At 41.6% G+C, this 16595-nt stretch overlaps 1 protein-coding gene across 1 annotated transcript in view; it reads right to left on the reverse strand.

Moving 5' to 3' along the window:
• klhl14 (kelch like family member 14) overlaps positions 1 to 14078 on the reverse strand; it is a 149481-nt gene extending 135403 nt beyond the window's left edge. The window contains exons 1-2 of the mRNA XM_033019674.1: positions 13641 to 14078; positions 12077 to 12949 (exon numbers count right to left, since the gene is read on the reverse strand). Of these exons, the coding sequence (XP_032875565.1) occupies positions 12077 to 12927 (851 nt within the window). The 5' untranslated portion in view covers positions 12928 to 12949; positions 13641 to 14078. The remainder of the gene's footprint in view (positions 1 to 12076; positions 12950 to 13640) is intronic.
• Positions 14079 to 16595: the final 2517 nt, after the last annotated feature.

The raw sequence follows: 16595 nt of genomic DNA on the forward strand, positions 1-16595 counted from the left end.
TACCCATATCAATAGATTTCAAGATTTTAAGGGAATCCATGAGTTAGTGCAAGCATATGTTACTGCTATAAAAAGTTTCATCATTATCTTATTAAATGGCAGTAGCAAGGGGTTGAATCACCTTCACCTTCTTTAATTTCTTGTGTTTCTTATGTTCTAAACACCCTGGCAGTAAAAATGTATTAAAGCATTCCTTTATTATTATGGGAATTAGTCAGTAATTGGACTTAAAACAAACAATGATTGTGCTTCCACCATTTCTGTCTGCGAGGGAGCATCTTAATACCTGTACATGACATTTGTTGAAGACATGATTAACATTATCAATGAAATAACTGCCAACTGATATTTCCACAACTATATCTCAATATTCTGCTTGGGCGAGGTATGAGAAATGTATCCTATCACAGTTGACTCAAGTCTCAGTTTGACCGTGATTTATTATTATTCAAGCCAAGTTGATTCTGCATGTTTCCAATTTACTGAAATAATCAAGAAAGCTAACCACTTTAATACTGAATGCCATCAAGGCAAGCTCACTGGTATAGATTAAAATACTCCTTTGTCTTTCTTGGAGACAAACTAAGAACAATGAAATTGAGGCAGGTGTACTTGGCTACATTTTTCTGATAAACATACTGCCTGATTTGCAAATGAATTTATTTCTTCCTGTTGTTGCAATATTTGATAATTTATAGTAAACTTGATCACACAAATCACATGCATCATGTGGATGCAGTGGAGACAGAGAAACTGAGAGTAATGGGCCTGTCCCACTTAAGTGATTTCTTAGGTGACTGCCAGCGACTAGGACAATAGAATTCACCAAAGTCAGCACCGGCGACAACCTATGTCCCTGGCGACAATCTACGTTAACCTGGTGATAACCTATGACAGCACCTACGACAACCTACGACAGCCCAAATTGTCGCCACTGTTGAACATGGTGAAAATTTTTCGGCAGTCTTCTGTAGTCGCCTAAAAAATCGCCTAAGTGGGACAGGCCCATGAGGCCAGGCGTCTTCGCAAGAGTCAGGGTAAGAGGAGGGATAGTCAAGGTAGCTGTGGGCATCAGTTGATTTGGAGTAGAATTTGTAGTAACAATTATTTTAAGCAAAGATCTCTCTTGACAGATTTGTTGTAAATGATACAATTTGGGATATCAAGGCATGTGTAGGCTTGTATTAGAAAGAAATAATATTTTTTTTAATTGTGAAATGCTGTTTCACAGGTGAAAACTGCTGGAACAACACAGTGGGTCAGGCAAATTCTACAGAAAAGGAAACATTAAATGCCTCAGATCTAAGACCCTTCATCGGAACAGCTGATTCCCCTGTGTTTCATTCATTTTTTAAAGAAGTTTGCTTTTGGATTTCACCATTCATTGGAGAAAACTGAATCTATCACTGTGGGTTTATTTCAGTGCTTGTCAAGTTTATCAGTTGAATACTTCACTTTGCGTTAATCTGCTCAATTATAATCTGCTCATTATAATCCTAACTGTTTTGCGTATAAATACCAATGTAGGCATGGTCTGTTTTCTGCAAATCATCAGTAAATTCAAGATGTACAATAAAATACATTAAAATTGCAGCAAAATCTACCAAAATCAAAAAAGTTTTGGTGTGGGATATGTATCACCAGCGTTGAGAAATGTTTAGATCCAGAACCGGGATTTCTTGCATCAGAAGATCTTGCTGCTCTTCAGCATGTTAAATCTTTGTGCCGTTCTGCCTATTGGCTAGTCCTCCCATTTAATTAAATTTGTTGTATTAAGACTAATGCAACTGCAGTACAGTAAATTAAAAATGATTAAACGGGATAACATCTTACATTAGGATCTTAACTCTGCCATCGCCACATCGAATGGTTCCATATTTTATTTGTGTCATCCACGGAAGACATTCAGTGAAGATCTTTCCATGAGTACAAAATGGAAAATGGATCACTTTATGAGCACTTCTTCAAAGGCTGATATTTCCTCTGGATCAGCGTTAGAAATGAAGAGATCAACAGAAATGTGTGCAAATGATTTAAGGAACATAAAAGCAATGAATGGTTTCAATAATATGCTCACTAAGAAACACTAAAACATCTATTCTGCATTAAACTAAGTGTTATGTACTTCAAATCGTTTAGAATGAAGGTGGAAGAAATGAAAAATAATTTAACTGCTTGAAGAAAAGAAATCAGAATAAAATAGGCCAATCCTATTATCAAAAATTCAATTTTTATGTATCTGCCTGCTCCTTGTCCATTCCCTCTGTTCCCTACTCAATAAGTGACCAGTACAGATCCATTCTGAATATTTATGTGCCACTCTTGTTCAAAAGTCACCAAATTTCTGTAAGCTCCTTGGTTCTTAGATTAGCTGAATTTGTGAGCAATTTTGCAATGACCATTCCTAGCAGATAGCAAGAGATTTCATGGAAATCATGGGCATTTTGTGGTCTTCCTCTCGGAAAATCACAGGCTGCAGATGTTCTGAAATGCAATGACTGCAAGAGGTGAATGCCATTGGGAGCACCAAAGAAAAGATAATTTCTCTAACTTTCTGATTATAAAACAAACCCTCTCATTACTCTAAGGTACACAAAAATGCTGGAGAAACTCAGCGGGTGCAGCAGCATCTATGGAGCGAAGGAAATAGGTGACGTTTCGGGCCGAAACCCTTCTCCTCCTCTCATTACTCTACCCTGGTTTTTATGCAAAATACTTCCTTCGACCCATTTTACTGATACCCGTCATTTTAAAATCCAAAGGAGATAACCTTTTTAATCTTCCCTGATTTAATGAAATTTGATTGATCTTCCTCAGCCTATGAAATGACCTTGTGACCTTTTTATTCAGAGCAACTGCATTATTACTTCATCTTTATAATCTAACTCTTCTCCTTTTGCTGCCATCAGCAAATTTGACACTCCATAGGAATTACATTAGGAGTGACAGCAAGTGTAAAGTAATGCTAGACAATAAGACAGCCAAACAATAGGATGTATAGTTTACAAGAAGCCTGTTCACTTATGCGATGATGCTGAGATGGCAGTATGACCCTAATAGCATCCTTTTGCTTTATACAATTGGGAATGAGTCAGTAAAGAAAGCAGATCTGAAAGCTGACATCAGGAACACCAGCAGCCGGGGAAGGTGTAAACAAATAGATATAAGAAAATTATATATATGTAAAAAGAGACATAAAAAAAAGAAAAGTTATCTACGAGAGAGACAGTGGGTGCAAGGAAGAGAAGAGTTGCAGTCAGCACAGAGGCAAATAATTTTCTTCTTCCACTTCATCGCTTCATCACTGCCTTTGCACATTTGAGAAGACCTGCAAGGATGCTTTTAACTTCCTCTCAATGGTTGCCACTTTGAGGCCAACTTCATTTCCTTTACACCTTGGTGAAAAAGTGTCAAATTATCTGATGATAGCACAAGAGAGGAGCTGAAGTAAAAAAGACGTAGCAATAATGAATGTAGTTGTTCTGAATACGTTCATCAGCCTTCCATCTGGTTCTTAGGGTCGCATTGAATAGGCAGAAATAATTTCAGTTCCCTTAACTCTGTGAGACAGTGTGTTGACCATTGTGAGACTGCAAGACTCTGTTTGCAATCATCCCTTTAACACAATCAGTGAATATCATTAAATCAAAATATTTATTGAATTACAATCTAGTAATAAAGAAACCACTGACCAGAAAGCCATGGAAAACATGGAAACTCGCACCTTAGTAGGAGGCCGTTTGGCCCATTGCTTTCCAATTTTGCCCCACCTTCCATCTGTAAGTCTATAGCCTTGCAGATTGCAGCACTTCAACTGCATATCCAAGTACTTTTTAAAAGCCTTCAGTCAAAAATATGTAAGTAGGTCACCTAACGTTGGTAGGTCAACTACTGGCATCTCTACCAAGGGAAATAGGTCCTTCCTGTTCATTCTATCCCAGTCTCTCAAAGTTACATTCTTTTAGTGTTCTCTGTTCTAAAATAAACTTCTCAGCCACTTATGGACCTTTAAACTGGACTCACAATTGTAAAGTTGGAAAAGCAAATGCCAATTTTCTCAAAGTGACGTCCTACAGAAAGCAAAGTGGCAATGGCCATATGTTCTAATTTACTAATGTTAATTAACAATAAGCTCATGTTTTGAGAAATTTACAACAATGTTGCCAGGACTGGGAAAGTGTAAATGTGATGAAAGGTTGGATAATCTTCAGTAGTTTTCTTTGGAACAAGAGAGATGGAGGACAATGTCATAGTCATGAGAGGAATAGATCAGGTAGATGCACAGAGACTCTTGCCCAGAGTAGGTAAATCGAGAATCTGAGGGGTAACTTTTTCACACAGAGGGTGGTGGGTGTATGGAACAAACACAAGCAGGTGGGACTAGTGTAGCTGGGACGTGTGGGCAAGTTGGGCCGAAAGGCCTGATTGCACATAGTATCACTCTGTCAATCCCAGCTGTGGAGACATTGGTATAGTTGTCTCATTGTAGGACACTGATCTTTTTTTAATTCTGGATCTTAAACCATGTATTGTGTTTCTGTATATAATTTATGGTGCTCATAAGTAATTTACTAAGCTTTTATATCTAATTCATTGTGTTTTTATATGCAATGTATTCTATGTAATGTCGTCTTTTATTTGGACCTTGAGTCTGTAATAAAGTGTAATAATAATAATAATAATAATAATAATAATAATAATAATAATAATAATAATAATAATAATAATAATAATAATAATAATAATAATAATATGACTATGAGGTTGGAGAGGTGTATACAATTATTAAGCATCCAGATAAACAAGGAGATCCTACTTAGTCGGTGGGTCAAAAAACAGCGAGCATAGTTTTAAAATACTTTGTATGAGGATCAGAAGCAAAAATGGGAAAGCACTTTTTACCCAGGGAGAGATATGGGCCTGGAACTCAGAGCCTGAAAAGGTGATAAAGGGAGAAATGCTATTCACAGTTAAACAGTACATAGAGGTGTACTTGAAGACCCATGACCTGCCAGACGAATGGATTCCGGGATTAATCTGGGTAGATCGCTTTTAATTGAAACAGACATGATGATAAATGGACTCCTGCGTTCTGCATGTCTATGATTCCTGAGATGTTGAATGACTGAGAACACACTCTTTCTTCTGAGCACCACAAAAATAAATAACTTTTCCGAATGCTTATTGCTAAAAGTGACTTTAACTCAAGTTGAATATGTGAGCTGAACAATATTTCACCTAAACAATATATAATGGCTTTTGGTATGTATTCATTGCTAATCTTACATTAAATCTTGATAAAATCATCCCAATTGTGCATGACAATATGCCAATACCACAAAAAAGATTTCTTCAAATGCTCCATTCTCATGATTTATTTCAATGAAGAATAATGAATTTCACAAATCTGATATAAAGGATATTAATCTATGAATATGAAAGGGAAATATCCAATGGCACCAAATTTGCTTTGTTTTAGTGGCATTATAAATAATTAAATCAAAAAATATCCCTGCCTTCCAGAAGGTGACATCTATACTATTACATAATTTTTGTTTCACATCATTATCAGTTGTTAGAGATATCATACTACTACATGTTGGTTTTATAAAACTGCTAATAATAGTTGAGCTGTTAGAGAATGTTCCACAATGTACCATGCAATGCTGAAGAGTTTTGCAATAACTACCTGTGGGACAATCATGTCTTAGCATCTCTGCAGGTAGTTTTAGCATCTCTAATAGATTTGAGCTACTAAAAATAACACATTGCCCATGTGATTTGTTAATAATAAACCAGCAGGCATGTGTGCACTTGGGAAACAAGAAGGGTTACCATAGCGATTATTGTTATCAAACTGCATTTATTGTAAAGATGAACATCTGTAAAATATCTTTGTCCTTGCTGATTCTTCCGACTTCACTGTTGGAGGTTCACAGCACAATTTGCTGGCATGATTCCAGGTTTGTTGCAATAATGACCAAGTCATTGGGAACGTCATGACCATGGCCTGTATATGACTTACGCTCTGATTTTTCCTCTTTTCCTACATAGATAGCTACCCTTCATGCAGTGCCTCAAACTGTGCCATTGCTCATGAGGAAGATTGGAAGTGCAAGATCATAGATAGCAAAATTTCATGTTCCAACATTCATAGTGTTATAAAGTCATAGAGGAGGAGGAGGAGCCATCTTGGGGAACGGCTGCTATCCAGCAGCCGTCCGTTTAATTCGCTTTTTAAATAGTTTTTAGTTAGTCCTGTGTCTCGTCCGTTTGGAGAAATGGACTTTTTAATGTGGGGGGTAGGTGGCAATTTTGTTTCTAGGTCCCTACCTGGTCGGTGAGGCAGCTTTTTCTCCGGGCTGCCCGTCGACCCGTCCTCGCGGCCTACCAGCGGGCCTGGAGCGCCGTTTCCTGGCGGGGACCGCCCAGCACCTCGGCCTCGGTGGCGGCACAGCGCTGGAGCGTTATCGTGGAGAGGAGCGGGCGATGCCTTGCCTGGGTCGCCGCGCTGGAGCTCTGGTGAGCTGAGACCGCCGAGTTCAACACCTCCGGGCTGCGGGTCTGCGGAGCGGTGCGGGCGGCACCGATTTTAACATCGGGAGCCTGGGAGCTCCAAACCGGCGCGGCCTTGTCGGCTTCGGAAGCCGCGGTCCCCAGCTAGGAAGCGGCTGTTCCAGGTGGCCCAGCCGCTGAGAGGACTCTCCCGACGCCGGGGCAAGACCACCCGGTGAGAACGGCCAGGAACATCGGGCCTCCGTAGAGGCAACTGCGGTGGCCTCAATAGGCCTGACTTTGGGTGAACTTGGGGTTGGGGACTGGACATTGTGCCTTCCCCCACAGTGGTATCCATTGTGGGGGGATGATTTTTTGTCTGTACGTAATCCTGTTAGTCTTTGTCCAAGATGGCTGCCGTGAAGAGAGAGTGGACGCTGGCGCGCTTTAGCTGCCGCTGCTCTCTCTTCACATTGTGTTTTTGATTTTTTGTTTTTGGACTGAATTCTGTTTTTAATTTGTGTTTCTGTGATGTCTTTATTATTTATTTTATTCTGATTATATGTTTTTTATTCCTGTTAATCTCTGTAAGGTGTCCTTGAGATGTCTGAAAGGCGCCCAAAAATAAAATTTATTATTATTATTATTATATAATTATACAGCATGAAAAACGCCCTTTAGCTCACCCTACCCACACCGACCAACATGTCCCATCTACACTAGTCCCACCTGCCCGCCCATAATCCTCTAAACCTATCTTATCCTTGGATCTATCCAAATGTCTTAAACGTTATGATAGTACCTGCATCATCTACCTCCTCCGGCAGCTCGTTTAATATACCCACCATCTATTAACCATACCCATATCCTATTAAATCTTACCCCCTCACCTTAAACCTATGTCCTCTGGTTCTCAAATGCCTTATTTGGGCAAAAAACATTGTGCTTTAACCTGATCTATTCCTCTCATAATCGTATACCTTTCTATAAGATAACACCTCATCCCCTTTCGATCCAAGGAATAAAGTCCTAGCCTGCTCAACCTCTCCCAATAGCTCAGGTCCTTGAGTCCTGGAAACGTCCTTCTCTGCACCCTTTCCAGCTTGACAACATCTTTCCTAGAACATTGTGACCAAAACTAAACACAATACTCCACATGTGGCCTCGCCAATGCTTTATACAACTGCACCATGACTTCCCAACTTCTATACTCAATAATCTGGCGGATGTAGGTCAATATGCTGAATAACGTCTTGACCCCCCTATCTACCTGTGATGCTACTTTCAAGAAACTATGTACCTGCTCTCCTAGATCCCTCTTCTCTACAACACTGTGTAGATCCTGCTCTTGTTAGACTGCCCAAAATGCAACATCTCACTCTTCTCTGTATTAAATTCCATCAACCATTTCTTAGCCCACCTGCCCAACTGATCAAGATCAGGCTGCAATTTTTGACAATCACATTCACTTTCTACAATACCACTCACTCAAGTCAAGTCAAGTCAAGTCAAGTTTATTTGTCACATACACATACGAGATGTGCAGTGAAATGAAAGTGGCAATGCTCGCGGACTTTTGTGCAAAAGACAAACAACCAAACAACCAAACAAACTATAAACACAATCATAACACACATATTCTTTTACATAATAAATAATGGAAGGAAAAACGTTCAGTAGAGTTAGTCCCTGGTGAGATAGGCGTTTACAGTCCAAATGGCCTCTGGGAAGAAACTCCTTCTCAACCTCTCCGTTCTCACCGTATGGCAACGGAGGCGTTTGCCTGACCGTAGCAGCTGGAACAGTCCGTTGCAGGGGTGGAAGGGGTCTCTCATGATATTGTTGGCTCTGGAGTTGCACCTCCTGATGTATAGTTCCTGCAGGGGGGCAAGTGAAGTTCCCATAGTGCGTTCAGCCGAACGCACTACTCTCTGCAGAGCCTTCTTGTCCTTGGCAGAGCAATTCCCAAACCAGATGGTAATGTTCCCGGACAAGATGCTTTCCACCGCCGCTGCGTAGAAGCACTGGAGGATCCTCGGAGACACTCTGAATTTCCTCAATTGCCTGAGGTGGTAAAGGCGCTGCCTTGCCTTACTCACGAGTGCTGAGGCGTGTGATGCCCATGTCATATCCTCGGAGATGTGGACTCCCAGATATTTAAAACAGTTCACCCTATCCTCAGGATCGCCATTTATCCTCAATGGAGTGTACGTCCTCGGATGATGTGCCCTCCTAAAGTCCATGATCAGCTCCTTCGTTTTTTTGATGTTCAAGAGGAGGCTGTTATCCTGGCACCAGAGTGCTAGACCAGCCACCTCCTCCCGGTAGGCCTTCTCGTCGTTGTCTGAGATCAGGCCCACCACCACAGTGTCATCAGCAAACTTAATTATTGAGTTGGAGCTGAACCTAGCCACACAGTCATGTGTGTACAGGGAGTACAATAGGGGGCTGAGGACGCAACCCTGGGGCGATCCTGTGCTCAGGGTGAGGGACTTCGATGTATTCCCTCCCATCTTGACTACCTGGGGCCTGGCGGTGAGAAAGTCCAGGACCCAGGCACACAGGGAGGTGTTGAGCCCCAATTCCATTAGCTTCCCGGCCAGTCTGGTGGGGACTATCGTGTTGAAGGCTGAACTGTAATCTATGAACAGCATCCTCACATAGCCCCCCTTCTGGCTGTCCAGATGGGAGAGAGCGGTGTGCAAGACCTGGGAGACCGCATCATCCGTGGATCTGTTCGGACGGTATGCGAACTGCAACGGGTCCATGTTCCGAGGGAGGAAGGCGCAGATGTGTTTCTTCACCAGCCTCTCAAAGCATTTCATGACTACCGAGGTAAGGGCCACCGGACGGTAGTCATTCAGACAGGCTGGGGAGGCATTTTTTGGTACCGGTACAATGATGGATTTTTTGAAGCAGGCAGGGACCACGGACTTGTCCAGGGAGAGGTTGAATAATGTAGTGAGCACTGGAGCTAGCTGCGTAGCACAGGACTTGAGTACTCGCCCCGAGATGCCATCGGGGCCTGCAGCTTTTCTCGTGTTCACCCGTGTCACTTTAGTGTCATCTGCAAACTTGCTAATCATGCCTTGTACGTTCTCATCCAAATCAATGATATAAATAACAAACAGGAATGGGCCCCCAGTCTGAAAAGCAACCTTCCACTATAGTCTTCTTGCCACAGAAGACTATGGAGACTAAGTCAATGGATATATTTAAGGCAGAGATAGATTCCTGATTAGTGTGGGTGTCACATGTTATGGGGAGACGGTAGGAGAATGGGGTTGAGTGGGAGAGATAAATGAGCCATGATTGAATGGCGGAGTAGATTTGATGGGCCATAAAGGCTAATTCTGTTCCTATCTCTTATGAAACTTATGAAACCTTTTGGTAATATCTTCAAAAAACGTAATCAGATTCGTGAGACACAACATCCCACATACAAAACCATGCTGACTATCTCGAATCAGTGTTTGTCCATCTAAATGCATGTATATCTTATCTCTCAGAATACTCTCTAGTAACTTTCCAACCACAGATGTTAGGCTCAGTGTTCCCAGATTTTTCTCGTACTACACTTTTACTTCATCTGTTACCTTCAATTTTTCAGTTCTTCAAAAGCAACACCATGATAATATCTCAATCATTGACTGTTTAATTACATTTAAAGTACTTTCCAAAGGAACTAATTCTTTAAAGGTTGGATGCCAAGTATTGTAATATGACAATTAAACTGAGGTAAGGTGAAAATGTCTAAAACAACCTTTTCGTTAATCATAGAGTTTGAATTTAGCGAGACCTGATAAACCATTGTCCTGAAATGTCAAAATTAAAAATATGGTTCCTTACGTTGCAAGACAAAATATTTTTAAATAAGCTTGTTAATAAATAAAATATTACATGCATAGATTATGAAGGTTTATGAAATGCTGAACTTGCTCTTCCATCGCCTTCCCTTTAGGATCCTCTAGTCAATAGGCATAGTACCTCCAGTAACTATTGTCTGGTTGTCCATTAAATGGCAAGGAAATTAGGTGACAAATTATTGTATTAAGTCATAAAAATAAAGTCAGAAATTACTCCGTAATATGTGAAAATTAGAAAAAGATAATTCTGTCAGACACATGGTATTCTTTTATCTTGCTTCCAGTATTTTAATTACTTTAAAAGATATGTATACCACCGATGTAGTAACTGCAGAATGCTGTGGACGAAAGGCTAATATTCATAGAATCACGACTGTGCTTTTACTCATATTTTACACATAGGTTATTTTTCAGCAATACATATTATATTATACAGATGGATTATAATTGAATCCTATGATCTTTCATTGTTCTACATCAGGTTAGATGTTTTGATGCCAAGTCACAGAAAACACTGCACATACTGTAAAAGGATATATATAAAATCAATGATTGATACAAGGAACTGTAGATGCTGATTTGCCCCAAAAATGTGCAGTAGCAACTCAGCGTGTCAGGCAGCATCTCTGGATGGCATGGATAGGTGACTTTTCTGAAGAAGCGTCCCAGCCCGATATGTAAAGAAAAGCTTTTCACTGTACCTCGGTACACATGATCGTACTAAGTGAAATGAAACTAAGCTGAAGTACATTTGCCTCCAGCGATGCTGCCTGCCCAGCACTTCGTGTTTTTTTTTCCTACGAATGATGGAATACTAACCATCAATGTTAAGTATCTGCTGATACATATCTGGGGACTGCAGCATGTACATCGGCACTTGATATGGCACAAGTTTCTGCAATTAATGCTTCAAATACTTCCAGTCGTTTGCAACATCACTGAAGGTCCTATTTCCAATTAATGTATAGGTCTCTGGAGCGCTACTGGGAACAGGGTGAAGATCATTGCACATGGCTAGACCAAACACACCATGAACATTCAATTATTGGAAACCCATAAATGTTGGTCATTTGTGGTCTCTACTCACTACCCGTCATAACCAAAGGAATATGGATATGGCACCATGGAATGGACCATCAGAGAAAGAATAAGTAATTAAGGTGGCTCCAGCTTTGGACACACACACCATGTGGTTTAAATATTATCCAGGTATATCTGTTGTTGGGATAAGAGGGCAGTGAGGAGGAGGAAGGGGTGGAGCTGCTGAATGTTTCACGCTGGGCCCAGTCCATTTTTTTGGTGGCTTGATCATAAATCTTAAACATGCAGCCTAAGCATCTCTCCTACATCAGCCCCGTGGAGAATGTGTGCCAGGGAGGAGAGGGAGGGTGCAGGAAAGGATAACTTAGTGAATCTATTCAACAGCCACTGAAGGTAAGGAGAAAGTTGGTTAAGTGTTGATCGTTTCCTCTGTGCCAATTTATGGGCGTGAATGATGACGTTTTTCGTGTCTAACTGCATCGCCCCTCAACTATAATATTTTTGTTTTGCAAATATTAACACTGCCTTGTGTGTGTGTGTTTTTTTTTTAAATTCTAATTACTTCCGGATAACCTGGGATCAGGTTAATGAAAATCCAGCAGGAAGCCAAAGCAAGCACTGTGTTGAGCCCTGAAACTGAGCAAAGCAAGCCATGTTAGTTAGTTAGTTCTCACCTGCTGGCCAGACTCTGGCGGCAGTGCTGCCTGAACGGCATGAGGTGGTAGTTCATCGCGTCCAGCAGGAGTTTCTGACAGACCTGGTCGCTCCGCATGAAGTCGACGGACTGCACCCTCTCCACCAGCTCGGTGGCGGGGATGAGGGCGAAGCGGAGCCGCTTCATCAGGTCCGGCGCGTACTGCATGCGGGTCTCCCGGTCGTGTTCGAGCCACAGCACGGACATCTGAAAAAGAGCGAGCTCCGACTCCACAGGTGGCGGCATTGAGTCCATCATGGCGCACACCTCCTCGAAATTCAGCAGCAGGATGTCCTCCACGAAGTACTTGTTGGCCAGCTTCTTGGTCTCGTCCAGCCCGTGGATGGCAGCAATCTGGCAGATTTGCTTGTAGTTCTGCATCGATATCTGGTCGTTGAGGAACTGGACGCAGAGTTTAGTGACCGGGGGGATGTGCAAGATCTTGCTGACGGACAGCACGTCCTCCACCGTGTCCAGCGAGAGTGTCATGTTGGCCGTGTAGATGTACTCCAGCACCAGGCAGACCCCGGTGGCCGAGCAGCCCTGCAGGACGATGTTATTGATGGACCTGGTGATATCCTCGGCCGGGGAGGAAGGGGTCCGGTTCCCCGATTCGTTTGTGCTCTCCTTGCACTGGCTATTGGAGAAGAGCGATCGAAAATACTGGGAACAGGAAGCCAGCACGGCTTTGTGGCAATGGAACTGCTGGCTTTGGGCTGTCAGAGTCACATCGCAGAAAAGCTGCTTACGCCACAGTAGGTTGAGGCCGTGTAGGAGGTTATCACTGTGAGAAGGGTCGAAGGTGGACGTCCTGTCTCCAGATCTTGACATGATATCTAACTTGGGACACCTCCTTAAAAAAAAAGGGAGCACACATTTCACACAGTCAATTTCATAGTCATTCATTCCCCGTGACAAAATTTCCATGTAAGTAAAGCGAGGTTTCTCGGACCAACGCTTCATTAAAGGGCAGAGAAAAAATGTTTTATTCTTGTTACAAAAGGCGCGTATTGTATGCGAAATCTCTCCGGATTTAAGCCCCTTCCGCTAATTTTGCCTTTATATTTGCTCGGTTTTAAGCCGCACACCGCGATTGGAAGTCACCCGCATGTTCCCCATAATAAACATTAAAGAAACATATCGGGTTTAAATCGCGGAGCCTTTTGCGTTCAAGGTTTTTTTTTTCTTTAGCGGACCGCGAATGAAATAGTTAAAGTTACATGTTATCTAATGATGTTTTTTTTTTAATACGACCAGTTCATATATAAAGACCCGTACTTTAAGTGTGTGTAATAACAGACGTCAGGGGTCAGATTCTTAACAGAAATAAACTTCAAAAATCGGAAGCAGCGCCTTACTAAGTCAAGCCGCCGAGCTTCCATGGTGCATAGTACCACATTGCACGGATCTGTTTAAATTTAGCAGTGGCCCCTGTCCATGGATTCAATGGATTCTTACAATCTTGTTTATTCACCAAAGCACCTGTCACCGCCTCATCTCCCCTGTGTTTCTACTCGTCACCAACGCCGAGGCCACAAACTTACCTGTGTACACTGGGCTGCAAACTAGCGTCCACTTCGATCAGAGATCTTCACTTTTATATATTTTTTTCTCTGCTTTTTTTACCTTCTCTTTGCTTCGATCCCCCAGTAAAATCCGTATCCGATCAAGCTCCACGCGTTGCAACTTCAGCAGTTACGCTTGCGAGGTTTTTTTGTCGTTCATCATTTGATATACTGTCTCCAGAATTAGCACCAGCAAGAAGTCTGAGAGCAGCTTTCGCAAAAAAATGTACGTGTGACAAATTATGCTACCAAGAAACAACACATCATTATCCTTGGGCCTGGGATTCAGTGAGTCGTAACAAGAGTAATAGGAAATCCACGGTTGGGGAGAGAAACGGTCGTGCATCGCCAGTGAAGAGTGACCATGAAGGGGCTGGATGCTGGAGAGAGTTTTAAAATTATGGCTCAAGGCTATTGTAAAATTGTCGTGCGTAAATGACTGCGCAGTCAAACATCTTAGAAAAGCAGTCCCCTTTATAAAGAACCGTCAAGTTTTAGTGCGCATTGCTAATTAGTCAATTTCTCTTTCCTTCACAGCCTAGCGACTTCAGCTGAGCTGAAACTGCTAATTCTGTGACCAGGCTTCTTTCTCTGGGTGAATGAATATCTCACAGGAGAGGGAGAAAAAAAAGACTCTGTCCCACAAAATATTTTTCTCCTCATCTTTCACATGCATGGATTTATGAAGGTGGATGAACAATGCAATCTTCAGATGATGGCACAAACTTTCTTACCATTTTATTGCCTGTGCAGTTGCATAAGATGACATACCAGTACCGTGCTGTCTGCTGTAATGAATTGCACGGATTCTATCCCATTAATACTGTTGATGCATTGAAACAAAGAAATGATTATCCACTTGATATTACGATCGTTGGAAATTATCAGATTGTCTTGTTAATGTCTTGGCAACACTGACATTTTTGTTATTAAGACTTTCTCTTTCAATTGCATCAGATGACATACATTGTCAGACCAACACTGCTATAATGAATTAGTCTGGCTTATATTACACTAACACCATTGCGGCATAACACATAGAAGTTATTATCCCACTCCTATCAGATTAATTTAAAATAAAGCAGATTGCCTTTATAATGGATCCAAGTACAGGCAAATAAAAAGGCACAAAGAGCTTGACTCCTCGCTGCTGAATTGAATCCAACAAAATACATGGGACATTAATATAGATCACGTGTGTTCAATAGATGGTCCACTGACTGGTTTGAAGGCACCAGGTGTAATGTTTACATTCTCAAAATAAAGAAATCAGTTTTAGGAAGTGCATTACATCCCCATCAGCGTATCAAGCCAAATTCACCTGGTTTTGGTGTATTGGCATTGATGAAGTATTTCGCATATGGTTAATGCCGAACACATAAAAGGACACAAAAATAGAAACTTTTTTTTATCCCAACCGTTATCCCAAAAATCCACGACAGTTCCAACGTGAATTGGCTGGTGATTTAAAACGTGGAGTTCCAATAAGATTCGACCCATCTGCGTCGATCAACTTTATTTTGTGTGATAATGATAGAAGCCAGATGCATCATTTTGTGCCCCTAACCACGCAGAGATAAATATCACGATGCTTTACATAACATGCGAGATAAATTGTGACAAAGGCAGATCCTCATTGATCCCGCATCCCTAACAACAAAGTCCCTACTTTGTCTAGTAGAGATCTGAGGACATAAAATACAATTCGTTTCTAATTTGTTGGATTAATGGCTTCCTGAGGTTCTGTCTTCTGCAGGAGGTCCATAGGCGTGTTAAACCCTACCAAGGATGTCTGCTCACACCACTTCCAGCCGATATAAATCAAATAAAATTATCCGGGATACATGCCAATATTAAACAGATGAAAATTCAACCAAATTAATAATTCAATAACATTTTATCCAGGGGTGATTATGTGTCGATATTTGTGAGGTGGTGTTACATCCTGATTTTTCTAAACCCGTATCAGATAGGTAACGACACAGTTACTTGGGGTCGATGCTGGGTCTCAGCGGCTGTAGACCAGAATTCTCCCAAGCACATTTTTACCTACTGGGTTCAGCACAAAACGTATGCTGCAGGCAAAGTATTATTTTTCTAAATCGAAGGTGTCAGATGGTCACGGAAATATGACTGCCTGTTCTAGACCAGTGCCTAGATTCTTCAATTTGTGGCTTGTGACGCATCGTTCTAAATGGTCCAACTGTAAATCCCGGGTCTTGTGCCTGTAATAGTATGTTATCGATGGTTTATATACAGATCTGTCTTATTTAATAGTTTTGGCAATTTCAAATTATGCGTATGTTAAAGGAATACCGGTATTAACTATAAAGATTCCCTCTTTGGTTTGAATTGTTCTGGTTAATGATTATGCATCCTTGCATCTATATTTCTGAATGCAAAATGCAAAGAGCATTCAACTCTGAGAAGGTTCTGTCCCGATTTAATGGACCCGGGCATTTTTCTCTCAGTGAAACCAGGATAACAAAGATTGTGCAGGAAGGAACTGCAGATGCTGGTTTACACCGAAGATTAAAAACACAAATGCTGGAGTAACTCAGCGGGACAGGCTCCATCCCGAGAGAAGGAACGGGTGACGTTTCGGGGTGAGATCCTGCTTCAGTTGAAAGTCAGAGGAGAGGGATGCTAGAGATATGGAAGGTTAAGGTGTGAAAACTAGGTCAAAGCAGACGTTGTTCAGGGAAATGTAGAATCGTTCATTGTTGGCTGAGGGAAGGATCGTTGTTGAATGATGACGCAAACACCAGGCAACGGGGAAAGGTGCTACCATTCCTGATATTATTCTTCCAAAACCTTGTATGTGACCATTTCACGTCTCTACTTCTAACTTAGAGAACTGTGTAAAACGAGGAGCTCATTGCCAGGTCAAACATTTCTTCCTTGAGATAGTTTACTTGTGCATGGCTCTGATTC

The sequence above is a fragment of the Amblyraja radiata genome, chromosome 4 (genome assembly GCF_010909765.2).
Source record: "Amblyraja radiata isolate CabotCenter1 chromosome 4, sAmbRad1.1.pri, whole genome shotgun sequence".
In the NCBI taxonomy this organism is placed as follows: domain Eukaryota; kingdom Metazoa; phylum Chordata; class Chondrichthyes; order Rajiformes; family Rajidae; genus Amblyraja; species Amblyraja radiata.